At 56.5% G+C, this 26518-nt stretch overlaps 4 protein-coding genes across 5 annotated transcripts in view; 1 reads left to right on the top strand and 3 right to left on the bottom strand.

The window, feature by feature from the left end:
* Nucleotides 1-1519, top strand: part of LOC106891873 (RNA-binding Raly-like protein) — a 6264-nt gene extending 4745 nt beyond the window's left edge. For both annotated transcript variants that reach the window (XM_014948694.1, XM_014948685.1), the window contains exon 6: nt 608-1519. In XM_014948694.1, coding sequence (XP_014804180.1) covers nt 608-646 — 39 coding nt within the window. In that variant the 3' untranslated portion in view covers nt 647-1519. The remainder of the gene's footprint in view (nt 1-607) is intronic.
* Nucleotides 1520-2577: 1058 nt separating this feature from the next.
* On the bottom strand, nt 2578-3829 carry LOC106891852 (exosome complex component MTR3-like). The gene has a single exon (XM_014948664.1). The coding sequence runs from the start codon at nt 3805-3807 to the stop codon at nt 2965-2967; it is 843 nt and encodes a 280-aa protein (XP_014804150.1). The 5' UTR covers nt 3808-3829; the 3' UTR covers nt 2578-2964.
* Nucleotides 3830-3936: 107 nt separating this feature from the next.
* EXOSC6 (exosome component 6) lies at nt 3937-5327 on the bottom strand. Its single transcript, XM_014948672.1, has one exon. The coding sequence runs from the start codon at nt 5298-5300 to the stop codon at nt 4458-4460; it is 843 nt and encodes a 280-aa protein (XP_014804158.1). The 5' UTR covers nt 5301-5327; the 3' UTR covers nt 3937-4457.
* Nucleotides 5328-5418: 91 nt separating this feature from the next.
* AARS (alanyl-tRNA synthetase) lies at nt 5419-25446 on the bottom strand. Its single transcript, XM_014948651.1, has 21 exons — nt 25404-25446; nt 23980-24190; nt 22276-22464; nt 21481-21626; nt 20428-20619; nt 19446-19590; nt 18068-18213; nt 16330-16438; nt 16082-16232; nt 15586-15710; nt 13941-14085; nt 13113-13291; nt 12504-12617; nt 11597-11803; nt 10705-10889; nt 10131-10239; nt 9364-9477; nt 9008-9127; nt 8438-8524; nt 6377-6490; nt 5419-5722 (listed from the first exon to the last, which is right to left on the bottom strand). Exons 2-21 carry the CDS (start codon nt 24121-24123, stop codon nt 5537-5539), a joined length of 2907 nt encoding a protein of 968 aa, XP_014804137.1. The 5' UTR covers nt 24124-24190; nt 25404-25446; the 3' UTR covers nt 5419-5536.
* Nucleotides 25447-26518: the final 1072 nt, after the last annotated feature.

The raw sequence follows: 26518 nt of genomic DNA, 5'->3' as shown, positions 1-26518 counted from the left end.
TTTCAGTGGTGCCCAGGGACAGGACAAGAGGAAATGGGCACAAACTTGAATGTAAGAAGTTCCACCTAAACATGAGGAGGAAATTCTTTGCTGTGAGGGTGGCAGAGCCCTGGCAGAGGCTGCCCAGGGAGGTGGTGGAGTCTCCTTCTCTGGAGACATTCAAACCCTCCTGGACACGTTCCTGTGGGACCTGCTCTGGGTGGCCCTGCTCTGGCAGGGGGTTGGACTGGATGGTCTCTAGAGGTCCCTTCCAACCCCATGTGATTCTGATTCCTCCCTGTTTGCTGCCTGTGTGGGTGCTGGTGGGGATGCCCAGAGCAGAGGAGATGCTCCATCAGTGTCCCCTGAGCCGTCCCAGCTGTGTGACAGGGTCACAACCATGCACGCCTTGGGGACAGTCCCCAGCACCCTCCACCAAACCCCTGGGTGCACGTTATTCCCGCAGCAGAGGCTGAAAAAACAAAAACAAAAACCCACCTTCTTTGGAGTAGAAATACCTTTTATCATCCCCCAGCTGGGTGTGGGGACCCTGGGAGGGGAGGGGGGGTGTTGATCCCACTCCCCAGGCCCATCAGAGGAGTGTCACGCCGCACGTTTCTCTTTGCAGGTGAAGACCCACGTGTCGGACCCCGAGGGGAGCCAGTAGACGGAGGGGGGTCCCGGGGCCAGCCCTTTCCCCTCTCGCCTTCCTTACTTCTTTCCGAGGCTTCCCAGCTGGTGCCACAGGGTTGCTGTGAGGTGCCCGCTCCCCACATGGGCACCCCCCTGCCGCCGGCAGCCTCGCGTCCCACCAGCCCGGGCCGGAGAAGTCTTTGTGTCCCAGTGGCGCTTGTTTTCTCCTTTTTTCCTCCTGTTTTCAGCCCTAGAGGAAAAAAAAAAAAAAAAAGGATCATATCCCAAAGGATTATCCCAAATCTTGGCTGCTTGAAGAGCTGGCACCCCCCTACACACACACCCATAGGGTGGAGAAAGCCCCCCAACCCTGAGGGCACGGGTCGCATCCCAACCTCTCCTGCCCCGCGAGCCCACCCCGCTGCCTCCCCGCATCAGAATTCCCCCAGGAATGGGATCAGCAGCCACGGGTGCAGCCTGGGAAGGCTTTGGGAGCCGCTTGGCATCCCACCACGATGCCACAGGAAGGAGGGGATCACCCCGAGACAGCTCTGAGGGGATTTTGTGGGATTTGGGGATGGTGCCGAGCCCAGCTCTGACGCCAGCAGCAGGGCAGCACAAACCCAGTTGCTCCCAGTCACCCCTCATGGGTTTTCCTTACTGGTTCTCAGCCGCAGACGGTGTCTGTGGCCAGCAGGACTCTGCCAGGGCTCCTGTGCCCGAGAAGTCACGGTGTGTCCCCCCCATTCTCCCCATCTCGGGGAGTCACATCTCAGTTTGGTGTCCCCCGTTTCTAGGTGGCCCTACTCTCACTGGTAGGAGCTCATTCCGTACTTCTGATTTGCTCTGGCAAAAAGAGTGTTTTGTGTTGGAAAGAAAAATAATTTTTATTTCTTTTCTCTGGTTATTCCGACCCCGATGCAGTTTTTCCACCGCGGGAAGAGCACGTGTGATTTTTGTACCCAATTTTCTGGGCTGCCTGGCACAAGCCCCAGGCTGGGGGGGCTTTCTAGGACGCTGCCTTCCCCACGGCTCAACCCAGGGGCAGGAGGAGCCCGGCTCTGCCCTGGTTCCCCACGGGAACATTCATCACCACCTTGAACCAGAACGTTCCCTTACCAGGAGCGGCTCCAGGAACAGCTGGACCCCAGGGCAGCACCCACCTCCCTCCCCACCCCTCCAGGAAAGACAAGGGGAGCACAAGCAGGGTCACCCCCACGCCTGGCAGCACCACGAGAGCATCCGTGGCTGGCAAAGACCCCAGCAGAGCCACGCGGGCAGAAAAGTCACCAGAAAAAACTTATTTATTATAAAAAAAACCCCAAACAACAAACAAACCTAACAGAACACATCTCTGTCCCCATGAAATGCTGCCTGGGTTAAGGTCCAAAGGATGGGCATCTGCCACAGTGTGGCTCCTGCCCGGTGCTAGAAGGAAGGGTCCAGGTGTCTCCAGGAACATGAAGCGTGGATCAGGCAGGCTCTGGGGGTCTTCAGGAGCACAAAGTGTGGATCAGGCAGGCTCTGGGGGTCTCCAGGAACATGAAGCATGGATCACGCTGGCCCAAGGGGTCTCCTGGAGCATGACGTGAATCAGGCTAGCCCAGGGGGTCTCCAGGAGCATGACGTGTGGATCAGGCTGGCTCCAGGAGGTCTCCAGGAGCATGAAGCATGGATCAGACAGGCTGCAGAGGGTTTCCAGGAACATGAAGCATGGATCAGGCTGCCTCCAGAGGTTCTCCAGAAGCATGAAGTGTGGACCAGACAGGCTCCAGAGGTTCTCCAGGAGGATGATGTGTGGATCAGGCAGGCTCTGGGGGTCTCCAGGAGCATGAAGTGTGGACCAGGCAGGCTCCAGAGGTTCTCCAGGAGCACCAAGCATGGATCAGGCTGCCTCCAGAGGTTCTCCAGAAGCATGAAGTGTGGACCAGACAGGCTCCAGAGGTTCTCCAGGAGGATGATGTGTGGATCAGGCAGGCTCTGGGGGTCTCCAGGAACATGAAGCATGGATCAGGCTCCCTCCAGAGGTTCTCCAGGAGCACCAAGCATGGATCAGGCTGCCTCCAGAGGTTCTCCAGGAGCACCAAGTGTGGATCAGGCAGCCTCTGGGGGTCTCCAGGAACACGAAGCGTGGACCAGGCAGGCTCCAGAAGTTCTCCAGGAGCACAAAGTGTGGATCAGGCAGGCTCTGGGGGTCTCCAGGAACATGAAGCATGGATCAGGCTCCCTCCAGAAGTTCTCCAGGAGGATGACATGTGGATAAGGCAAGCTCTGGGGGTCTCAGCCCCACCAAGGACACCTTCAGGAGACAACCCATCCCCAGACAAGTGCCACCCGAGCAACCCTCAGCGCTCAGGCAGTGGTGGTGGCAGCGGTGGTGGCAGTGGCGGCGGCAGTGGTGGCAGCACAGCGGCGGGCCGCCCGCAGCAGGCTCTGCCGCAGCACAGGGTAGAGGCGGTGGCAGCCGTCGATGGCGAGTCGCAGGGCCTGCGCCCAGGCCTCGGGGGGGCTGCCCTGCCCACCCCCCAGCACCGCTGACACCTGATTGAGAGCGGGCAGCAGGGCCACCGTCAGCCGGGCCACGGCGCGCCGTTCCTCGGGTTCTCCCGGCTGGAGCATCCAGGGAGCAGAAGGCCCCGGGAGGCGGCACAGGGCGCATCCCACCGCCAGGTCGTACATCTCCACCCCGGCGTCGGCCAGGGCCATGGCGGCGGCGCTGATGGCGGCGGCCAAGGCCGAGCCGCCGTCCTGCAGCAGCAGAGCGCTGACGGCCAGCCGGGCCCGCGGGTAACGGGACAACCGCACCGCCGGCTCCAGGGCTTCCCGCAGAGCCGCCGCCGCCTCCCGCTCCGCTTCCCGCTCCGCCGCCGTGCCCGGCCGCCAGCGAGCCCCGCGGCCGGCGAAGGGAGCCCGGCGGAACTCGCAGAGGAGCTGGCCGCCCCCCGGCCCCCCGGCCTCGCCAGCCTCCCGCGGGCCCCAGGCGGCGCACAGCACCTTGGTGCCACCGCTCAGCTCCACGTAGGCCGAGCCCTCGGCCTGGCTCAGTAGCCCAGCCCGGGCGAAGAGAGGCCGAAGGGCGCAGGGATCCCTCGGGGCTTCATCTTCCTCCTCATCATCATCCTTCCTGCCCGTCCCCCAAAGCTCCGGGGGCTGCGACTCCTCCGGTCCCCGCACCCGGCGGTGATCCAGCGGCATGTCGGGCCGGGAAAAGGGGGAGGAGGAGGAAGGGGAGGAGGCAGGGGAGGAAGAGGAGGAGGAGGAAGAGGAGGAGCCCGGCCCGCCCCCCCCCACGCAGCACCGCGCAGAACTGAGCGGAAATGCTGCCTGGGTTAAGGTCCAAAGGATGGGCATCTGCCACAGTGTGGCTCCTGCCCGGTGCTAGAAGGAAGGGTCCAGGTGTCTCCAGGAACATGAAGCGTGGATCATGCTGGCCCAAGGGGTCTCCTGGAGCATGACGTGAATCAGGCTAGCCCAGGGGGTCTCCAGGAGCATGACGTGTGGATCAGGCTGGCTCCAGGAGGTCTCCAGGAGCATGAAGCATGGATCAGACAGGCTGCAGAGGGTTTCCAGGAACATGAAGCATGGATCAGGCTGCCTCCAGAGGTTCTCCAGGAGCATGAAGTGTGGACCAGACAGGCTCCAGAGGTTCTCCAGGAGGATGATGTGTGGATCAGGCAGGCTCTGGGGGTCTCCAGGAACATGAAGCATGGATCAGGCTCCCTCCAGAGGTTCTCCAGGAGGATGACATGTGGATAAGGCAAGCTCTGGGGGTCTCAGCCCCACCAAGGACACCTTCAGGAGACAACCCATCCCCAGACAAGTGCCACCCGAGCAACCCTCAGCGCTCAGGCAGTGGTGGTGGCAGCGGTGGTGGCAGTGGCGGCGGCAGTGGTGGCAGCACAGCGGCGGGCCGCCCGCAGCAGGCTCTGCCGCAGCACAGGGTAGAGGCGGTGGCAGCCGTCGATGGCGAGTCGCAGGGCCTGCGCCCAGGCCTCGGGGGGGCTGCCCTGCCCACCCCCCAGCACCGCTGACACCTGATTGAGAGCGGGCAGCAGGGCCACCGTCAGCCGGGCCACGGCGCGCCGTTCCTCGGGTTCTCCCGGCTGGAGCATCCAGGGAGCAGAAGGCCCCGGGAGGCGGCACAGGGCGCATCCCACCGCCAGGTCGTACATCTCCACCCCGGCGTCGGCCAGGGCCATGGCGGCGGCGCTGATGGCGGCGGCCAAGGCCGAGCCGCCGTCCTGCAGCAGCAGAGCGCTGACGGCCAGCCGGGCCCGCGGGTAACGGGACAACCGCACCGCCGGCTCCAGGGCTTCCCGCAGAGCCGCCGCCGCCTCCCGCTCCGCTTCCCGCTCCGCCGCCGTGCCCGGCCGCCAGCGAGCCCCGCGGCCGGCGAAGGGAGCCCGGCGGAACTCGCAGAGGAGCTGGCCGCCCCCCGGCCCCCCGGCCTCGCCAGCCTCCCGCGGGCCCCAGGCGGCGCACAGCACCTTGGTGCCACCGCTCAGCTCCACGTAGGCCGAGCCCTCGGCCTGGCTCAGTAGCCCAGCCCGGGCGAAGAGAGGCCGAAGGGCGCAGGGGTCCCTCGGGGCTTCATCTTCCTCCTCATCATCATCCTTCCTGCCCGTCCCCCAAAGCTCCGGGGGCTGCGACTCCTCCGGTCCCCGCACCCGGCGGTGATCCAGCGGCATGTCGGGCCGGGAAAAGGGGGAGGAGGAGGAAGGGGAGGAGGCAGGGGAGGAAGAGGAGGAGGAGGAAGAGGAGGAGCCCGGCCCGCCCCCCCCCACGCAGCACCGCGCAGAACTGAGCGGCGTTTACTTCTCTTTATTTCTAGGAAAAGCCGGGTAGTGGCTCAGCAGCAGGCAGGGGACGGGCAGGAGGGGACAGGGGGACACCGGTCACACACCCCCCTCCCCAGGGAAAGGGGTCAGTTCTTCAGCTCCCCCAGCCGTAGCTGGGCAAAGTCCGTGGCCAGTTTGAGGGCCTCCTGCAGACACCCCACGTTCTTCCCCGTGGCCTGTGCGGAGATATCCTTCCCACCGCCTTTGCCGTCCATCAAGCCGGACACCTCCTGCACCCACTGGCTGGCCTTCAGCCCCTTGTTTGCAGTCTCCTGGGTAGGAAAAGAAACCCAAAAACCTCAGTCAGCTCCATCCCAGCACAGCCAGAGGTGAGGGAATCACAGGATCAGAGAAAGGTGGGGAAGGGACCTCTGGAGAACATCTAGTCCAACCCCCTCTGCCACAGCAGGTTCAACCAGAGCACGTTGCGCAAGGATGGGGTCCAGGTGGGTTTTCAGAAGGTCCAGAGCGTAGGCCCACAGGACAAAGCTCTCCCAAGTGCATCCCCTGGGCCAGCAGACCAGGACCAGAGTGTCTCCCCCCATGCCTACAACCACACCAAGTCCTGGCTCTTCCCCTTTCATAACATAAATTACAGAATCACAGGGGGTTGGGAAGGGAGCTCTGGAGATCATTTCCTCCAACCCCCCCCCCGCCAAAGCAGGGCCACCCAGAGCAGGTTGCACAGGAATGTGTCCAGGTGGGGTTTGAATGTCTCCAGAGAAGGAGACTCCCCCACCTCTCTGGGCAGCAGAGAATAATGCCTTCCCCACCCCCCCCCCGCCTCTGCAGCCTGAGAGAACCCAAAGCACAAGGCTCTTGCCAACCCAAACGAGTTTTGGCCGTGCAGCGTTAGATAATTGCTGCTTGGAGACTGCAGGTCCTCCACGCGGCGCAGAGGAAAGCAGGCACAGACTCAGCCTTACCTGGGGAACTTGGCACAGGCAGGTGATCCTGCCCGCTTCGCTATCGACGGCGAAGAGCATGGCAGCAGTCTGTGGGGAGTGGGTCTTGAAGAGCTTCAGGGACTCATTCAGGGCCTGGAGGAGAAGGGAATCATGGCAGCTCACCTTCCCCACACTCACAACAGCCCCGCGGGGACCTGGACTCGCATCAAACCAGGCAGAAGCACCGCTCCTTCTCCCAGACACAAGCCATTCTCACATCCCTGGCTTGCAGAAGCCTCGCAGGGGCCACCAGCCCTGGCTGTGTCCCCTCAAGGCTGCAAGGAGGTGAGAATGAGGAGCGTCTTTGAATTTCCCCATGGTCAGTTATCTGGGAACTGGGCAGAATCAGCCCCAAAGCAAGTGAACCTTTGCCCAGGCGTGCTGGGTGGGGGGAAAATCCTCTGCCCAGCCATGTGAGCTCCCAGCAGGAGGGAGCAGCAGGTCACGAGGACTCAGATGCAGCGTGAAGGAGCTGCAAGGGTTATCCAATGCAGCTGGAAAAACCAGGGAGACTGCCAGGCATCTCCTTATTCCCAAGAAGACCATCATCCTTTGCTTGCATAGACAGTATTCTCAGAGCTCCGGGAGCAGGCTCTCTGGAGAGCAAAGTGGTGCTGCTCTGGTTGGAAAGGGAACCAACACCCCCTGGGATGAATCATGGAATGGTTTGGGTTGGAAGGGACCTTAAAGCCCCCCCAGTGCCACCCCCTGCCCTGGGCAGGGACACCTCCCACCACACCAGGTTGCTCCAAGCCCCCTCCAACCTGCCCTTGAACCCCTCCAGGGATGGGGCAGCCACAGCTTCTCTGGCCAACCTGGGCCAGGCTCTCACCACCCTCCCACCAAACAAGTTCTTCCCCACATCTCAGCTCCATCTCCCCTCTTTCAGGGTCAAACCCTTCCCCCTCCTCCTAGGGCTCCCCTCCCTGATCCAGAGTCCCTCCCCAGCTTTCCTGGAGCCCCTTGAGGGACTGGAAGGGGCTCCAAGGTCTCCCCGGAGCCTTCTCTTCTCCAGGCTGAACCCCCCAACTCTCTCAGCCCCCCCTCCCAGCAGAGGGGCTCCAGCCCTCCCAGCATCTCCGAGGCCTCCTCTGGCCCCGCTCCAACAGCTCTATGTCCTTCTGCTGTTGGTGGCCCCAGAGCTGGAGGCAGCACTGGGGGGGTCTCCCCAGAGCGGAGCAGAGGGGCAGAATCCCCCCCATCCATCCCTCTCCCTGCTGGCCACGGGGCTGGGGATGCAGCCCAGGGTGCGGGGGGTTTCTGGGCTCCAGCGCAGGTTGCCGGGGCGTGTGGAGCTTCTCCTCCACCGACACCCCCAAGTCCTTCTCCCCAGGGCTGCTCTCCAGCCATTCTCTGCTCAACCTGTTTGTGGGTGGAATTGCCCTGAGCCAGGGGCAGAACCCTGCACTTGGCCTGGCTGAATTTATGCCAGGGCTGCAGGGCACCCATGGCAAGCAAGAGCGCTGGCATCGAGGGGATGGGGATGGCCACAGAGAGCGAGCAGGTGTCCCTCAGCAGGATCAGCTCCGAGACTCCCGGAAGGAAAATTTAAATAGGGTGTTAAAAACCTGAGTGATCCCAACCTCAGGGCACCAGGAGGCGGGGAGCAGCTCTTCAGCCTGGCCCTGTCCACACACGCAGCCCAGGACACCCTTCCCAGAGCTGGTCTCTGGTGGCCACAAGCATCAGGACTTCCGTGGCGTGGCAGAGTTCCCACAGCCTGCATTTTAGCGCTGCGACCGCTCCTGGATGAGTCTTACCCAGGACACAATGCCATTTCTATCAGGGTCCCTATCCACCCCTGGGTCTGGAAGCTCAGCAAATGGTCAAGAGCCCACCTCACCCCTGCAAACCCACATGATAGTCCAGGAGGTGGGATGCAGAGAGTACCTCACTGGTCCTCTCCTTCTTCACTAGCCACTGCTCGGGGCTAGCAGATGGCAAGAGACAGCTCTGTAACACAGCACTGCCTGCCCAAGTGACCAGAGACCACCCAACTGCTCCTCAGGAAGGCAGTGGAGGAGACCAGCCTTCCCATACCTTTGCTGAGGCTCCATGTTCCATTTCCATGATGACCAAGGGCTGGTTGGGGTGACTCTCAATAACTTGCTTGGTCTTCTCCAGCACCTGGGAACAGCAGCAGTCAGATGCTAGAGCACACACATCACGTATGCACACAAGAACCATCTCAGTAGAGCTTCCCTGCAGGTACAGAGGTCCCCAGGGTGTCCCAAAACACCCACGGCCCAGCCCAGAGCAGCCCCACACTCTGCAGCCAGGAACCAAACAGTGTTGGCAGACGGGTCTGTGGCCTTCAAGGCAGCAGCAGTGCTGCGTGTGATTCCTCCTTCAGGAAAATCCAATGGGATCCAGGAGTAAGAACCACGCACCACCCATACCCTGCACCCAGGGGCACCCTTAGGGCAGAAGCACCCCAACTTCCAAGACATGCAGCACCCCAGGGATCAGGTGTGGAGATGGCCAAGCCCTGGGAGGGAGCAGGAGAGGCTGAACAGCACAAGGGGCATCCCCACAGCTCCCTTCCACGCTGGACACGAGTGGAGCCCCCCGCAGCCCTCACAGTGTCCTTTATTCCCACCCAGGGCTCACTCGTTTCTGGATGTCAGCTTTGCTTGCTCGGTCCAGGTCATCCATAACTTTCTTCAGTGCTTTAACAGCCTCTCTCAGCTCATCTTTCTGCCACTGCGGGATAACAGCGGTGGCCAGTGTCTGCAAAACAGGAGCAGGTTAGAGGTACCAATGGCCACGTCGGGGGATGCTGCACCCCACTCCTGAACCTCCCCTCCTCTCCCAGCCCCCCACAGCACCCACAGGACACGGGACTGGGACCTCTGCTCAGGCAGGAGCAGGAAGCTGAACTGGTGGTTTATTAAAACCACCCAGTGCTGGGTGGCTTTAAGGCCACCATTCACTTTGAGAAGAGAGAGCACTGCAACTATCCTCACCTCACTGAGGTCCGTGATCTCCTTCTGCACATCCTTGTTGGGAGCTGTCTGGACCTTCACCTTGGCCTCCAGGGCTGACAAGAGCTTCCTGAGGCTGTCGACTTTCCGGAGGGCCTAGCAGAATACAATCCCAGTTAAGCCAGGCAGGGAGATTTAGCAAGATGGGCTCTTGGCCACCACCAGGAAAAGGGAAAATCTCTTCATTGAGAGGGTTATCGAGCATTGGAACAGGCTGCCCAGGAAAGTGGTGGAGGTATTTTAGAGCTGGGCAGACGGAGTGCTGAGGGACCTGGGTTAGTGGTGGGTTTGGTAGTGTTGATGCCTGGACTAGATATTCTGAAAGGTCCCTTCCAACCCAGACAATTCTATTATTCTTAGGGGTGAAGTATATACTGCAGCCCCAGGATGGGTTTCAGTAACTCCCTTGGAAGCAGTAGAACCAAAGCAGGTAGCATTTGACCAGAACCAGGGTGTGATGCTGGCTCGCAGGACCCAACCCAGGCTCTTTTAGCACAAGCCAAGACTTTCTCCCACTTTCCCCCCCAGCTCTCTCCTCTGGCTGTAGCATAGCCAGGGGCTCCAGCACAGCCTTTGCCAACAGCAGCATCCTTCTCTGTGCTGCGTTGGTAGAATCCAAGCCACAAATCCCTCAGGCAAACGTAAATGAGAAGGACCTTGGCACAGGGTTAATATCTGTGCATGCACGTGCCAAAGGTTTCCCACAGGAAATGGATTTCTCCTGCAGGATCTCTCCTGCCTCCCCTTACCTTCCGAGCTTCAGCCCCAGTGACCGCAACTATCCTCCGGATGCCTTTAGCAATTGCTTCTTCTGAAACAATCACAAAGGGGCCAGCGTGGCTGGAGTTCTGCAAGTGCCTTTGGAAAGAACCCGGAAAGACCCCCCCAACAAGAGAGAGTGAGAAGTTCATCTCATCTCGGCAGGAATCCCCAACAAGAGAGAGTGAGAAGTTCATCTCTCATCTTGGCAGGAACCAGCATGGGAACAAGAAATCCACCCTGCCAGGCAGAGGCAGCAAGCATGGGGACAGGCAAAAACCCTGACCCAGCTGCTAAAAGCAAACGAGCAAGGCAAGGGTGGGAAGGGATACGTTCCCAGCGCTGTCAGAGACCATGCACGTGGGCAGGGACAGCAATTTCCCCGCCTGTGAAGGCTCATTTTAAATGCAGTTTGACTCAGTACTGGGAATGCAAAGGCACATCGTCACCACCACCTCCAGCTCTGCCCAGGATACACCCACAGCGCTCACAAAACAGCTTGGGCTCCCCAGGGACTCCGTTTCAGCCCCCCCACCCCCTTCCCCGGCCTCTCCGGACACTCACGTCCCTCCGCAGAACTCGATAGAGGTGAGGGAGCCTGCGGGGCCGGAGGGGTCAGCCAGCAGCTCCTCCACAGGGATGCCAATGGAGACCACGCGGACGGGATCGGGGTAGGTCTCGTCAAAAACCGCCCGCAGTCCCTGGATAGCTTTGGCTGCAGCAAGAGGGCAGTCCTTGGCATACACCGTCTGCAGAGGACAAGAAAAGTGGACTAGATGATCTCCAGAGGTCCCTTTCAACCCCTATCATTCTGTGAAAGAGACGCAGGTAAGAGCTGGTCCTGTCAGCTGCGTGCCCACATTCCTAGGGAATCCTGACTCCCTCTGAAAGATCCTAAAAGGGAAGTCCCATGCCTTGCCTGATCCAGGGTTTGTTGAGTTCCAGGGATCCCAAAGTCATTGACAGATGTCTCATCTTCAAAACTCCTGATACCACTGTCTGCTCAGACCCCCTGTGCTCCTGTACAGTCGTTTCTAACCACAGACTCCTGAGCAAAGCACAGGGTTCCCCTGGGTCTGTTCTGACACAGGGCTGGCACCAGACAGAAGAATGTTGAGGACACATCACTGAGGCGTCTGGTGTACACTGTAAATCCAGCCTGGCCTGCAAAACTACTCTGCCAAACTTCTTGGCCCTTGTAGATAACGTGACTCTAGAGTAGGAACAAAACCACTCCAGCTCTAGCGAGGGCTCAGTACCAATAAGCAGAGCAATCTACATGGACTTTTCCCAGTCAAAAATCCTCTGAGGCAATGCCAATCTGTGCACAGAACTGCATCAGCAGCTCAGAAGACTCCTGCTGGGCCAAATTCCCAGTATCCCAGATCATGCAAAAGCTCAATTCAAGCCATTTTTTTTCCCCCCGAGTACATCCAACCCAAGCAGCCATACCCACCTTTGCCTCCTCGATCATCTGGTTGGCAATGCCTTCAACTTTCTTGATTTCCTGGGTGGACAAGGCTCCTTTGGCAGTGAAGTCAAACCGCAGCCGGTCTGGTGCAACCAGTGACCCTCTCTGGTCAGCTTCCCCCAGGACGGAGCGCAGGGCGAAGTTGAGGATGTGGGTTGCTGTGTGGTTGCTCATGACTGGCCTTCGCCTCGTCTGATGGAGGAAGCCACTGTTAGATGGGGTCCCACAACGCGGAGCCAAGATCACCTCTAGCAGCAGAAGTGGAGGTTCTAACTAGGTCAGGGGACCAGAAACAACTGGTCATGCTCGCTGCCTTGGAGCCTCTGCTAAGGGAGCAGGACAATCCCCACCAAATTGGTGCGTGGCTTTTCCCTGACAGTCCCCTTGTTGGGCCTGTCTGGAGACAGAACAGGTCACAGATGCTAATCTCTGCTCCTCAGAAGGAAAAGCACAAGATGGAAGCCTTCCTTCTTGCTCCAAGGGTGTTGTCTCTTTATGGAAGGGAATTTTGCAGCACCCACTGAGCAGGCTGAGCCCACAGGAGCCATGTCTGGAGCAGGACAGACATTCCAGGCTCTCCACTGTCATCCACAATGCAGTGGAGCTCCATACCTGCTCCACCTCCCAGCCACCATCCAAAACGTGTTTCTGCTGCTGGTCAGCAAAGCCTAAAGAGCATGGCTTTATCTGCCTCGTGACAGGAGAAAACCAGGTGCCAGGCCTTGAGTCAGCCAGACTGGAAGGGCCACATTGCTTCCCTGCATTGTGTGCCACAGGGAGAGCAGGCCCCAAAGTCCAGGCCACTGAAGTGGCATCAATTAAAAGAAAGAAGACAAAATCCAGGGAAAAAAAAATTAGATGAGGCCCTGTGTTACGCCATGCCTTAACTCACCTCATCGATAGACAGGTGGACCTGATCTCCTACTTTCAAGCTTCCATACAGAGTTCCTATGTGAAGCACGTAGCCTCCTCGGACCTGCACGTTCTTCACTGTGAATTCTGTTTTCTGTACAAAGAGGGAAACGCACCCAGTGAGCGGCGTGAGAGGCCGAGGGGAGACAGAGAGTCCAGCCAGAGCTCCAAGCTGCAGCTGGAAAGGTCTCAGCTGAGAGCCAGAGTGGTGTGTGCGACAGGAGAAAGCTGAGCATCCCCAGGCACAGCACACAAGGCTACAAACAGAGAAAAGAACTGGGGCACCGTTACGGGGCACAGCAGAGTTGAAAGAGCCCTCTGTCACAGCTCAAAAGCACTGTCCTTCTGCACAGCAATCCCAGCACCACCATGACCACCAGCACCCACGTTCTGGTGACAGCCTGATGCTGCAGCGCTCCCCGAGAAGCAAGGGGAAGCAGGGGGAGCATGTCTGCACCCCCAAAAAGGAAACCTGTGCAACTCCTGACACCTGCCAGGGACAGGGCATCGCTGGAGCTTGCTTGGCCCCTGCTCCTTCTCTGCAGACACCTACACAGGCCCCAGCTCAGGCTGAGTTTAGCCAACTCACATCCTCCCTGCTGTCGTCGTCCTTGACCATGTAGCCCTCGTCATAGATCTGCCCACCCTGCTCGGCGTAGAAGCAGGTCCGGTCCAGCACTATCCCACACTCCTGGCCAGTGGATACCTCCTCCACAAACTTCTTCTCCCTGCGGATGGCTTTCACGGTGGCCACAAGGCTCCCAAAATCTGTCACCGGGACGAGAGGCAGTGTCAGTAAAACGGGAAAACCTTGTAGACACCACAAAGGAGCAGAACTTCATAGCAACAGCTCCCACCCATTGCAGGAGCTCATGGCAGCTACATTTGCAGGTGGTAAGGAGAAAGAACCAGGGCAGCAGTTAGTTGGATGAGAGGAAATTTCATTCCACACTCTCCAAGGCTGACAGTTCCTTCCACACCGATGCAGTAAAAGTCAGCCACATGTGCTCTACAAGCCTGGGGCCTCCCAAATCTCCACCAAATCAAAGAATTAGGAGTGAAAGACAGATCAAGTGGGCTTAGACCAAGCAGAAACTGCAGCCTCCTGTGCCACTGGCTGAAGGAGAACTGGGAAGCACAAACACAAGAGTGTGGAGACACAAAGCTGCAGGGAACAGGAATGCCCTTAAGACTCACTGATCAGGCTGTCAATACGAGAGCTGAACAGGGCAGCCCTTGAACAGTCTGGCCTCCTCTTCCCCTGCTCCCTTTGTTACAAGCAGGCCATTCACCTGCAAACATTTCCACTCCCACCTCCATGTCCCGGGAAAGGTGATCCCAGAGGGGACCTTGTTGAAGCACACAGCAGGAAAGGTTTGGCAGCAGAGGATGATTTTGAGGTGATTTTTTTTCATACCATAGGAACCGCTCTGATCCGAAGCGTAGTTGTATTTTGGCGAGTCGTCGGTCACCTCCAGCCCTCGGGCCCTTAGCTCTTCGATGGCGTAGATGTCCAGCATGAGGAGGTCCTCCCCTCCAGCACCCTTCCCTTGAGATTTGAGCTGCCAACGACAAGCACCAGAGTTTGAGAAAACCCACCTCAGCACTGGCCCATGCACACCAGCCTAGTTGCACGCTTCGCTCGCATCCCCAAGACCTCCATGCAGCCAAAGTGGGCCTAAGCCCAGCCAGGGCAGGGCAAGTAGTAGCCTTGGTGCCACTCTCTGCTCCTGCAACAAACTGCTGGGAGAAGCACCCAAGCTGCAGACCTCTCTGGAGACTGCTCCTGGGACAGGGAAGTCCAGAACTTCCCTATCCAGAACAGGGAAGTGGGAAGATGCTCCCAGCACTCCACCAGCTCTGTGTGAAGGCTGTTCAATATACTCATCAATGACCTGGATGAGGGGACAGAGTGTACCCTCAGAACGTTTGCTGGTGACACAAAGCTGGGAGGGGTGGCTGACACCCCAGAAGGCTGCGCTGCCATACACCCAGACCTGGAGAGGGGCAGAGAGAAACTGCTTTAGCAGGGGAGTTGGACTAGATGATCTCTATGGTCCCTTCCAACTCTAAAAAATTCAGTGAAATTCAGTGAAACTTTATGAAATTCAACAAGGGCAAGGGTAGGGTCCTGCACCTGGGGAGGAATAACCCCACATACTGGTACAGATTGGGGCAGACCTGCTGGAAAGCAGCTCTGTGGAGAAAGACCTGGGAGTCCTGGTGGACAAGTTGCCCATGAGCCAGCAGTGTGCCCTGGTGGCCAAGAAGGCCAATGGTCTGCTGGGGTGCATCAAGAAGAACGTGGGCAGCAGGTGGAAGGAGGTCATCCTGCCCTGGTAAGGCCCCATCTGGAGCACTGGGACCAGTTCTGGGCTCCCCAGTTCCAGAAGGACAGGGAACTACTGGAGAGGGTACAGCAGAGGGCTACAGAGATGATGAGGGGCCTGGAGCATCTCCCTTCCGAGGAGAGGCTGAGGGACTTGGGTCTTTTGAGTCTGGAGAAGAGAAGGCTGAGGGAGGATCTGATCAATGCTTATAAACACTCAAAAGATGGGTGTCAGGAGGATGGGGCCGGTCTTTTTTCAGTGGTGCCCAGGGACAGGACAAGAGGCAACAGGCACAAACTGGAACATAGGAAGTTCCACCTAAACATGAGGAGGAATTTCTTTCCTTTGAGGGTGGCAGAGCCCTGGCAGAGGCTGCCCAGGGAGGTGGTGGAGTCTCCTTCTCTGGAGACATTCAAACCCCACCTGGACATGTTCCTGTGGGACCTGCTCTGGGTGGCCCTGCTTTGGCAGGGGGTTGGACTGGATGATCTCCAGAGGTCCCTTCCAACCCTGACCATTCTGAGATTTTGCTCAAGGCCCTGGGCCTCGCAGTGAGGAAACCCAGCCCCAGCTGCAGAGAAAAGGCACGTCCCCTAACAACCGCCTGCACCGGGGCACTCGGGGTGCGAGCAGACCTGAGAAGAAAGGAGCAGAGCCTCATGACAGCAAACTAAAAGGAAGAGAATCCTCCCTGCCCGCTCGCAGACCAGCTCCCCTGGAGCTGTTACCCACCTGTGCATTTTTCCGCTCTTCTTCAAAGCCCTCCATGTCCACCACAAGGCCCTTCTCCTCTGCAATCAGCGCGGTGAGGTCAGCAGGAAAACCGTAGGTGTCATACAGCAGCCAGGCGGTATCGCCTTCAGAAAAAAAAAACAGAGCAGTCAGCACCCCTGTGTCATGAGACACTGCTCCCTTCCCACGTCTCTGACTGGCTCTGCGCTATGGCAGGAGAGGGAACAGGTCTGGTGACCACAAACATCTAAAAGTCTCCTCTCTAACAGCACAGGGATCACACTATCACATTGTGTCAGGGCAGCTTAGAAACTTGAGCAAGTGAACACAGGCCAGAGGAGAAATGGGTGGCCCGGCTCTGAGAGATGCTCTTTAGACTCCAGTTCCATCCCCTCACACCTTCCACCAACTCTCAGTTCCCAGCCCAGTTGAGCCCTAACTTGGTCCCAGATAATACATGTCTTTTGGTGCATCCAGACCGAAGTCATGGCCTTACCAGGGATGGTTTTACTGTCCCCCAGACTCTGGATCTTCCTGTCCAGAATGCGACGTCCTCTGCTGAGTGTTTTCAAGAACTGATCCTCTTCTTCATTGATAATGTCCTTCACCATATCTGGGTCCTTCTTCAGCTCAGGAAAAGCATCTCCCTGCAGACCCAAGAGGATTAGTCCTTCAGCATGGAGATCCGCACAGCTCAGTGGGGAAATCTTCAGCAGATACAGTGGAAGCGGGGGAAGAACTCACCAGTGACTCCACCACCACATCAACCAGAGTAGCAAAGAAACCCTTGGGAGCATTGAGCTTCTCATGGGAGTAGCGCACAGCCCGTCGGAGAATCCGCCTCAGCACATACCTAAGGAACAGCAAAGCCCCTCAAGCAAACCATACACCTCTGAGCTGTGCTCAGGGGATCCACCAGCACCCACCACTAGCACCCCGAGCAAAAGCACAAGGTTCCCTCCCCACATTTTCTCTCAAGTAGCTGCTCACACCAGCAGCAAGCCAGAGGTGAGGTGCCAGGCCCCACTTCCATGACCCAGACACACTGTCTGCTTAAGTCACAGAATGGTCAGGGTTGGAAGGGACCTCTGGTGATCATCTAGTCCAACCCCCTGCCAAAGCAGGGCCCCCCAGAGCCCAGGAACATGTCCAGGTGGGGTTTGAACATCTCCAGAGAAGGAGACTCCACCACCTCCCTGGGCAGCCTCTTCCAGGGCTCTGCCACCCTCACAGGAAAGCACTTCCTCCTCATGTTTAAGTGGAGCTTCACATGTTCCAGTTTGTGCCTGTTGCCCCTTGTCCTGTCACTGGGCACCACTGAAAAGAGACTGGCCCCATCCTCCTGACACCCACCCTTTAAGTATTTATACTTTAAATACTTGATTTATTGATAAGATCCCCACTCAGTCTTCTCTTCTCCAGACTAAGGAGACCCAAGTCCCTCAGCCTCTCCTCGTAAGAAAGATGTTGTAGTCCCCTCATCACCTTTGGAGCCCTCTCCTGTACCCTCTCCAGCAGTTCCTTGTCCTTCTGGAACCTGTCCTGCGAGTCCAGCGGCACCCACAGCACAGCTCCCAAGACCAAACTTCATTGTTTCTCTTGACAACAGCACTGCACCAAGCAGGGCTTTGTGCCTGTCTGCCCACAGCGAGGCTTTTTGGGGGCTGACACAGCACAAGAACCCTCAGATCTCCATGTCCTGGCCTTTTGCGGGGACCTTGCCCCAGGGATTTGAGTGTCAAATGTACTGAGCAAACACTCTGCAATGATGAATGCAGAGACATCCCGGAGACATGGGACATCCCAGATCCCTCAGGGAATCACAGAATTGTCAGAGTTGGAAGGGACCTTTAGAGACCATCCAGTCCAACTCCCCTGCCAAAGCAGGGTTGCCCAGAGCACATCACTCAGGAGCATCCAGGCGGGGCTTGAAGATCTCCAGAGAAGGGGACTCCACACCCTCCCTGGGCAGCCTCTGCCAGGGCTCTGCCACCCTCACCCCAAAGAAGTTCTTCCTCACATTGGAGTGGAACTTCCCATGGTCCAGCTTGTGCCCGTTGCCCCTCGTCCTGTCACTGGGAACCACTGAAAAGAGTCTGGCTCCATCCTCCTTCAACCCACCCTTTAGATACTTGTAAACATAGATAAGGTCTCCCCTCAGTCTTCTCCAGGCTAAAAAGCCCCAGCTCTTTGAGGCTTTCCTTGTAAGGGAGATGCTCCAATCCCTTAATCACCTTAGCTGCCCTACGCTGGACTCTCTCCAGCAGTTCCCTGTCTCTCTTGAACTGGGGAGCCCAGAACTGGACACAGGATTCCAGCTGTGGCCTCACCAGGGCAGAGTAGAGGGGAAGAATGACCTCCCTCGACTTACTGGCCACCCTCTTCCCTATACAGTCCAGGATTCCATTGGCCCTCTTGGCCATGAGGGAAGATGTGCTGAACAAGAATGGGAGTGGCAGCATGGCAGCAGGTCCCTTCTTACCCTCTGCCAGTGTTGTCAGGTCTGCCGCCATCGGAAAGGGCCAGCGTGATGGTCCGTGCATGGTCAGCCAGCACACGGTAGGCCATGTCTATGCCGTCGGCGTCCTCAGCACCAACCTGCCCCATGTAGGGCCTGGCACCCGTGCCCTGTGCGGAGAGGAGAAGGCAGTGGGCACAGGGGAACAATTATGGAGAGCAGGGACCAGTACCCCAGCAGAACAACAGGAAAGAACGCCTCAGAAGTCAGCCCCGTCCCACCACCTGCAGCCACAGAGGTGGCACACTCCTCTTGGAAGAGGCGACACAGTGACACACAGCAGCGCCAGGGAAGATGGAGAGCTGCATGGTGCCACAGCCTGTATTTCCAGGGCCAAAGGGTCTCCCAGACCAGAGGGAAGAAAATCTAATTTATCCCAACATTAAGAGCCCAGTACAAGAGAGAGAGGGAGAGGGACAGAGTGCTGGGAAATCATGTTTTACAGTTTGGCTCAACAACTCCAGCCTGGCAGAAGCTGTCCAGCCAAGGAACTTCTCAAATTGTCACATGGGAAAAGGTCCCCGCTTCTCTCTTTTAGGGTGTTTTTATCCATACCCATGGGAAAGACACTGTGATAACAAAGCAGTGTTCACACCACGAGCACAGTCCCTACAGCCTGGCACACTGCAGGAAGGCAGACACGGACACGTGGGCTGTGTCTAGCCAGTGGGAAGACATCTAGGCAGCCCTCTAATTCCAACCCTGAAGCTCTCCACCTCATCCTCACGAGAGGTCTAAGCCTGGGCTCTTTTCCCTGTGTTTCTTCCAGCATGATCTGCAGTCAGGAAGCTTTGCTGCTTCCACAGAAAAAAACAAAAAGGCTTGGACTTGGACACAAGAGTTCCCAGCACTGGTAACGTGGCCCCTACCCAGGAAGATGCAGCAACAGCACGATGATTCTGCAAGTGCCTGTCATGGTTTATGGCAAAGACCTACTCTCTCATGGGATTTTCTACAGATCAGCACGTTCCAGGTGGGAGACTGAAGGACAAGCTCTGATTCTGGGTCAGCAGCACCACGTGCTCTCTCCCACACGGCAAAAAAGATGGCCCTGGGCCATATGGGACCGCAGAACGTCTGCCCCCTGGAGAAGACCAAGGAGTGCACAAGCAGGAGAGTCCACAGGAAACATCTGGGAAAGCTGCACTGCTCATTGTCCGTGTTTTACCCTGGAAACATGCCCCAGGCAGCAATTACTGTGCCAGCCTGTGTTCCTACCCTCCGCAAAGTACAAACACTGGGAGAGCAGAGACTCCAGCTGCCCAGCCCCACACATCTCCACAGGGATGCAGGGAATGGACACAACTGGATCAGGCTCAGACCCAGACTCCCTCGTCTTTACCTTCTGGATGGCTTCAAAGTAAGGAAGGAAAAGGTCGGTGTCGTAGTTGGACATCTTGTTCTGAAGCACAGAGACCAGCCTCTCCAGGCCCATTCCAGTATCAATACTTTTCTTAGGAAGTGGTTTCAGTGTCCCATCAGCTTCCCTGCCCAGCCACAGAAAGAAAGATGAGCTGTTATGGATGGAGGCCCTCCAAGGGCAACCCCATCTTTCCCCTCACCGCCAGGAGTTTTGTTCCATCAGATTTATGACATGGCCCCACACACAAGGCAACTGTGATAAATAACAGGACCCTCAGCGACAGCTTAGACCCCAAGCAGGATGGCACTTATCCCTTATTGAACTCCTGACAGATGAATGAGAAAACACTTCCCCATCTGTCCCCAAAGCCAGTGTAACCAACTTCTGTACAGGTGGGACAGCAGACAGAGCATCACAAAATGCACAGCTCCTGGACAAGAGGGAACAACAAGCAAGACGGGCAGGTCTGACCAAGCTCCCAGGCTGAGCTGGAGCAGCCTGGGGAAGGAGCAGGTCTCACAGAACGGCAGGGGGTGGAAGGGACCTCTGGAAACCATCCAGTCCAACCCCCTGCCAAAGCAGGGCCACCCAGAGCAGGTTGCACAGGAATGTGTCCAGGTGGGTTTGAATGTCTCCAGAGAAGGAGACTCCACCACCTCCCTGGGCAGCCTCTGCCAGGGCTCTGCCACCCTCACAGGAAAGAACTGCCTCCTCATGTTTAAGTGGAACTTCCTATGTTTCAGTTTGTGCCTGTTGCCCCTTGTCCTGTCCCTGGGCACCTCTGAAAAAAGCCCGGCCCCATCCTCCTGACACCCTCCCTTGAAGTATTTATAAGCATTGATCAGATCCCCCTCAGTCTCTTCCAGACTAAAAAGTCCCTCAGTCCTTCCTCATCAGAGAGATGTTCTAGTCCCCTCATCATCTTTGCAGCCTTAATCATCTTCATAGACTCCTCTCTCACCTGTTGAACTGTATGAACACCAGGTTCCAGATCTCCAGGACGTTGGGGTCATCCTGATTGACCAGGTGGGAAGCATCTCTGTCTCCAATCCGGTCATAGTGGATCTCACTGCAAGGGCCACAGGGGCCCGTGTCTCCCATTTCCCAGAAGTTATCCTTCATATTGCCAGGCAGAATCCTCCCCTCAGCCAGCCTGTAATGACAAACTCTTATGGAGCAACAGAGACCAGCAACAAAGCAAGAATTCCCCAAACTAAGGGCTGCTCTACAGAAATCTCAGCTCACTGATTCCCTGGACGAGCAGAGGAGTTGTTAAGAGTCCTGAGGCAGCTCTCAGGATCCCTGCTGAGGAGGATCAAGTGAACACTGGCGCCTGACAATTGTCCCAGGTGTAGGCAGAGGCCTACCCAACACCTCAGCAAAGCCATCAGTGAGAAGGCAGGTGGATCTCCAGCTTTAATCCACGTGAGGCAGGTTTGGCCCCACAGTGTAGAGGTGCCTCACGGGGTCAGTGGCAGGTTTCAGAGGGGACTGCAGCCACAAGACCACAGGCATCATTTCACCGCTGCATCAAGCTTTGGTCTACCCATGGCTTGAGCGAAGTTCTCACTTCCTCATCTCAAGAAGGGTGAGGTAAAAGCAGCAAATATATAGAGGAGGCAACTAAAAAAAACTACCTAGGGGTGGAAGAGCTGCTTTAGGAAGAGAGTATAGAAAAGAGCAATTGTCCTCTTCAATTTGGAGAGGACAAGGCAGAGTGGGAGACTACGATTGAGATTTAGAAAAGTTCCAACAGGTTCAAAACAGAATCAGACTCTTACATTCTTAAGCTTAAACCAGAGATTTTAAAATGAAAGCTCTCAGTTTTTCTATCTAATACTAGTGCTTCCCTTTGGCTTTATAGCTCCATCACCCTGCAAACATTATTTGTGACACTTCAATTGTGTTAAAACCTCTAATTATACGTGCCCTGCCACAAAGATGACACATGCCATCTTTCTCTGAATGACTATAACTCATCAAAACATGCACCTTCTTCAGTTAAAGGCCTTACCCCAAATTCAACCATATCTGCTTGCACTCCAGGTCGGGCTGCAGCCCTGCAGCTTCATTTCCACCGAAGTAAGTGACATAGAGTCTTTCAGCAGGGATGCCGAACTCCTTGGTGAGAAGCTCCAGGGCCAGCTTACAAGCAAGTTCCTGCAGAAGGAAAGATGAGGTCAGCAAGTGAATGCAAAGAGTTTCTCTTCAGCATGCAGCAAACTGGCTACTGTAGGTATCAGCAGCTAAATAACCAAAAACTTTCAGATTTCTGACAGTAGAAAGAGGGAAATTAATATATGCAGCGAACAGGGCACAAGAAACATCTCACCCGGTTTTCTAGATGCAGCTAAGTTAACTCCTAGTATGTTCACTGCCCCCAAACAGCCTTTTAATTCTGCTGTTCGTTTGTATGTTTAACATTCTCTTTCTAACTTTGAACACTATGCTACCAAGAAGCTTGGGAAAGGGCGACATTGTGTTACAATCACTCCTGTTGGGAGATCCATCATAGTCACACAGCACATGCAACTCCTCACAGCTCCACGACAGCCACTAAAACCTCTGCCTGAAGACTCCAGACTGACAAGAATTCACATAATCAGCTTTGTAAACCTTAAGTAATTAATCTCAAAACATTCTACAGGGTCTACAGCTTCCAAGCTTATTTATTCCAAATGACCCACATGCACCCTAGGTACCACTCTGTGCCAAGGTGTTCTCCTTCCTCTTGGTAAATGCTCTGCTGAGTTCATAGAGACGGGTACCTTTGTGCAAGAGATTCAGAGCTGCACTTAGCCTATTTTACCTTGAAATAATCCCCAAAGGACCAGGACCCCAACATCTCGAAGAAAGTGTGGTGGTAGACATCTTTCCCGACGTCATCCAGGTCATTGTGCTTGCCCCCTGCTCGGATGCACTTCTGAGTGTTGGTGGCTCTGCTCAGTTTAGCCAGTGGGTGTGAGGGGTCAATGGTATTGAGGAAGATGGGTTTGAACTGAGAGGAAAGAAAACAGGGCAATCAAGACAAGGGCTAAGAGTCTGTTTTCAAACATTGCAAGTGACAGCAAGGCAGTAAGCGTCATCTACGTCACGATACCACTAGCCTGGATTTACCCAAGGCAGCTTTCAGAAAGAAGCCTGCTCTTTCCTGTGTGCAAGGAGGAGGCAACACTGCCTATAACTTAGCTTTTCCCCACACATGTGCGTGTTCCTGGAGCCCACCAAACCCTGGGACTTCCAAAGGGACTGAAAGCAGCCAAATTCCCAGCTGACCAGAAAAAAAAAAGGCGGTGAAAACGGTGCACTGCTTTTCAGCAGAGCCCTTTCAGCAGTCCAGCCCCAACCAGTCTTGAAAGATATCTTGGGTATTTTCCAGCAAAGAAAGACCAGTCTCACTGGCCAGGGTTCCATGGCACACTTGCTGTCTGCAGTGATCCAGGGCAGAACAACCCACACTACTACATGAAAACAGAGCATCTTTTAAATATAGGTTTCTTTAAAAGCGATAAATATTTCTTGATTCTTAAAATCATCTATGAACCATAAAGCAGGAAGGTTTGCAAGGGTTAGAGAAAGAATCTTGGACAAAGACTCCTAGTTACATAACCCTAAAGAAATAGGATTCCTAGTATTTACAGTTACATTTCAAAAGCAGAGATTATGAATTCAGCATCATCACAGCTGCTACGTGCAGGCTGGCCAACAGTCAACACTGGTAAACTCAGCACAGCCAAGGATCAATACGCTCTGCAAGGAAATGTGGAAAGTGCTTCTGTAGTTCCATTCCTGCTTTATCAGCCAGCACAACGGGCAGCCTCGCACAAAACGACTGCAAAGGCTGAGGGAGCTGGGACTCTTTAGCCTGAAGAGGAGAAGGCTGAGGGGAGACCTTAATAATGCTTATAAGTATCTAAAGGGTGGGTTGAAGGAGGATGGAGCCAGACTCTTTTCAGTGGTTCCCAGTGACAGGACGAGGGGCAACGGGCACAAGCTGGACCATGGGAAGTTCCACTCCAATGTGAGGAAGAACTTCTTTGGGGTGAGGGTGGCAGAGCCCTGGCAGAGGCTGCCCAGGGAGGGTGTGGAGTCCCCTTCTCTGGAGATCTTCAAGCCCCGCCTGGATGCTCCTGAGTGATGTGCTCTGGGCAACCCTGCTTTGGCAGGGGAGTTGGACTGGATGGTCTCTAGAGGTCCCTTCCAACTCCAACAATTTCGTGATTCCACAAAGATGCCATTAGTCACTAGTGCCAGGACTAGCCGTGGTCCTTGACCCGAAGGGAGACTGGCAGTGCTCCCATTGCTGCACAGTCAGCCCAGCAGACCCAGGAACATCTCCCAGTGCTCCTGCCAATTTTGTAAGAGCACAGAGGAAGCACCAACCACCGCTTTGTGCCCAGAAGGAAGATGGGAGAAAACAACAATAATTTTTCACACCAACAGCCCTGCAAACAGCTTCATGGGTTTCATCTACCACAGGATACATTCATAAGGCCCACAGTGGGAATCCTACCTGGTTCATACCAGCATTGGCAAAGAGCAGCGTGGGGTCATCCAGGGGGATTGTGGAAGACGAGTGCACATAGGTATGCTTGTTTGCCTTGAAGAAGTCAATAAACCGTTGCCGAATCTGGCTAGCTGTTAGCGTAGCTTCCATCTTGAAGCTGCAAAGTCACAGCTGCCCAAAGCAAGCGGAAGGGAAAGTGGCAAGGCCTTGGTGCAGTCTGAAGAAACAACAAAAAACAAGCTTGTGACACACTGTCAGCTGAAGCAGTAACAGCAGGATCACTGCCTCCATCTCCCAAAAGGGTCTCCCCACGTCGATAACTGCTCTCACCGACTCCTCAATTTTACCACCAGTCTGCCCCAAATGGAGCAGACCCAAACCCAAACTATTCTCCCCAGGCTCCCCAATTCCTAGAGCTGAAGCTCAAGTTTCCTTTCTTGGAAAACATGCATTTTTAAAATACCACGTTCACTTGGATCCTGAACTTAGTAAGAGGTTGTATCTGCCTTGCCAGGGACACAGGGAAGGGGGAAGACTGCCGAAAATCACCCAGACTAATTAAATCATAGGATGGCTGCATTTGGAAATGACCTCTGAATATCACCTCATCCACCCCCCTGCTCAAAGCAGGCTCAGTTCCAGGGATATCTGGAAACCCTCCCTGCGAGGAATCACACCCCCATACAGGTGATGGTTTAGAGGTGAGCACCTCTGCTATAACCTAACGGGGACATAATTGCCCTTTGCCGATGGAGAGCGCAATGCGGTTCTCCAGAGGGCCAAGCTCCCAGCAGCCTGCCCTGGTACAGAGGGACCGTAATTCCTCGTAGGAATAAGGCCAGTGAGTCGTTGGAAGAGGGAAGGAGCACAGGAGGGCAAGGAGGGAGCTGAGGAGGGCAGGAGGGAGCTGAGGAGGGAGCTGAGGAGGGCAAAGAGGGAGCTGGGGAGGGAGCTGAGGAGGGCAAAGAGGGAGCTGGGGAGGGAGCCGGGGAGGGGGAGCTGAGGAGGACAAGGAGGGAGCTGAGGAGGACAAGGAGGGAGCTGAGGAGGACAAGGAGGGAGCTGAGGAGGACAAGGAGGGAGCCCAGGCGGGCAGGACTTGGCGCAGCGGCGGCTCCCGGGCAGAGCAGGGCCTCTGCCCAGTCTCCGACCCGGTCCACAAGGGCCCAAGGTGAGACGAGAGCGTAGCGGGTGCCCGGCAGCCCTGCAGAGAGCCGCCGCAGGGCCGGCGGACAGGTCAACCCCGCCGCGGCCCCGCCTGAGGAGACCCGGGCACCGTCACCCTCCTGCCCCCTCACCGCCGCCCGCCCCAGCCCCTGCTCTGTCAGGCCGCCTCCCCTCGGACGGGGAGGGCAGAGGAGAAGGCTGGTCCGCGGAGACCCCAACCGCCCCGAAACCCGGCATCCCCCGCCAAGCCCCGCAGCCCCTACCTCTGGGCCGCCGCCGCCCCTCACCTCACGCCGCCCGGCCCCGCCGCAGCGCCCGCCCCGCCCCACCGCAGCGCCGCATGCCGGCTTCCGATTGGTTGCCGGGGCCGTCGCTCTGGGTAAGCCCCGCCCCCTTCCTCTCGCCCCGGCCGGCTGATGCAATGAGGGGAAACGGCGGCCACGTGACGCGGACGGGCTGAAGCCGGGCAGGGAGCCGTCATTTTAGAAGTTACCAGCATGGCGGGGGTGGGGGGGAGGCTCGACCCGAGGCAGGGAACACCGAGGGGGACTGGGACCGTCAGGGCCTTTTAGCTCCTTCTCGCCGCCGGCGCCATGACGTTGCATTACTATGAGGCCTTGGCTCGCCCGGCCCAGCCCTATGGCTGGCAGGTGGGCCTGAGGCCTGGGTGGCTGGTGTGGCGAGAGCAAGGGGCTGCAAAAGGCTAAGGCCAAGAAGGGGATGTGGGGGAGAGGGGGCTGGCAGGGGACAGGGGGGCGAGGCGGCTGCTGAGGGGATGACCAGAGCCCCTGCAGGCTTCCCTGTTGGTGGATGTCATGGCTACAAGGCATTTGCATGGGTTTCCAGGGACAAGGGTATGGGGAAGAGGTAGGGGCAGTTCACAACATGGCGAACGTGCCCTGCTCATGCGTTTGGGGAGTTGACAGGGCGAGGGGGGTGTCTAAAGGTGAAAGGATTATCAAGAAGTTTGGGTTGAAGCATCACAGAAGGTGCTCGACCTTAAATAGGGAGTGAAACAAAACCAATATGTCTTATGTGTTCTTTTCAGGTTGCTGGCTTAGGCGTAAGATGGCAACAAATAAATCTTCTGGACCAAATTTGAGCCAAAAGTGTATCCCACAGTAACCTTAGGTAATTATAATGCTAAAATATACACCCCTTTGTGAATAATGAGCATGCTAATCAGATAACCTCCCTAAATGTCTCAGAGGTGAGCTTAGATGCATATGTATAGTTAGGAGTGGTGAGTGAATCATTATTGACCAATCGGCTATATTGTTATAAATATTGGGTGGTTTGAAAGGTGAGTTGCTGCCAGCTGTCATTAAGTGCCCGGCACCCGATTCTGTAGAATTTAAATAAAAACAAATCTCTTGGC

The sequence above is a fragment of the Calidris pugnax genome, unplaced genomic scaffold (assembly GCF_001431845.1).
Source record: "Calidris pugnax isolate Ruff unplaced genomic scaffold, ASM143184v1 scaffold30, whole genome shotgun sequence".
NCBI classification, from domain to species: Eukaryota; Metazoa; Chordata; class Aves; order Charadriiformes; family Scolopacidae; genus Calidris; species Calidris pugnax.
Note: the sequence above shows the minus strand (reverse complement) of the source record. Positions and strands in the feature narration are given on the sequence as shown.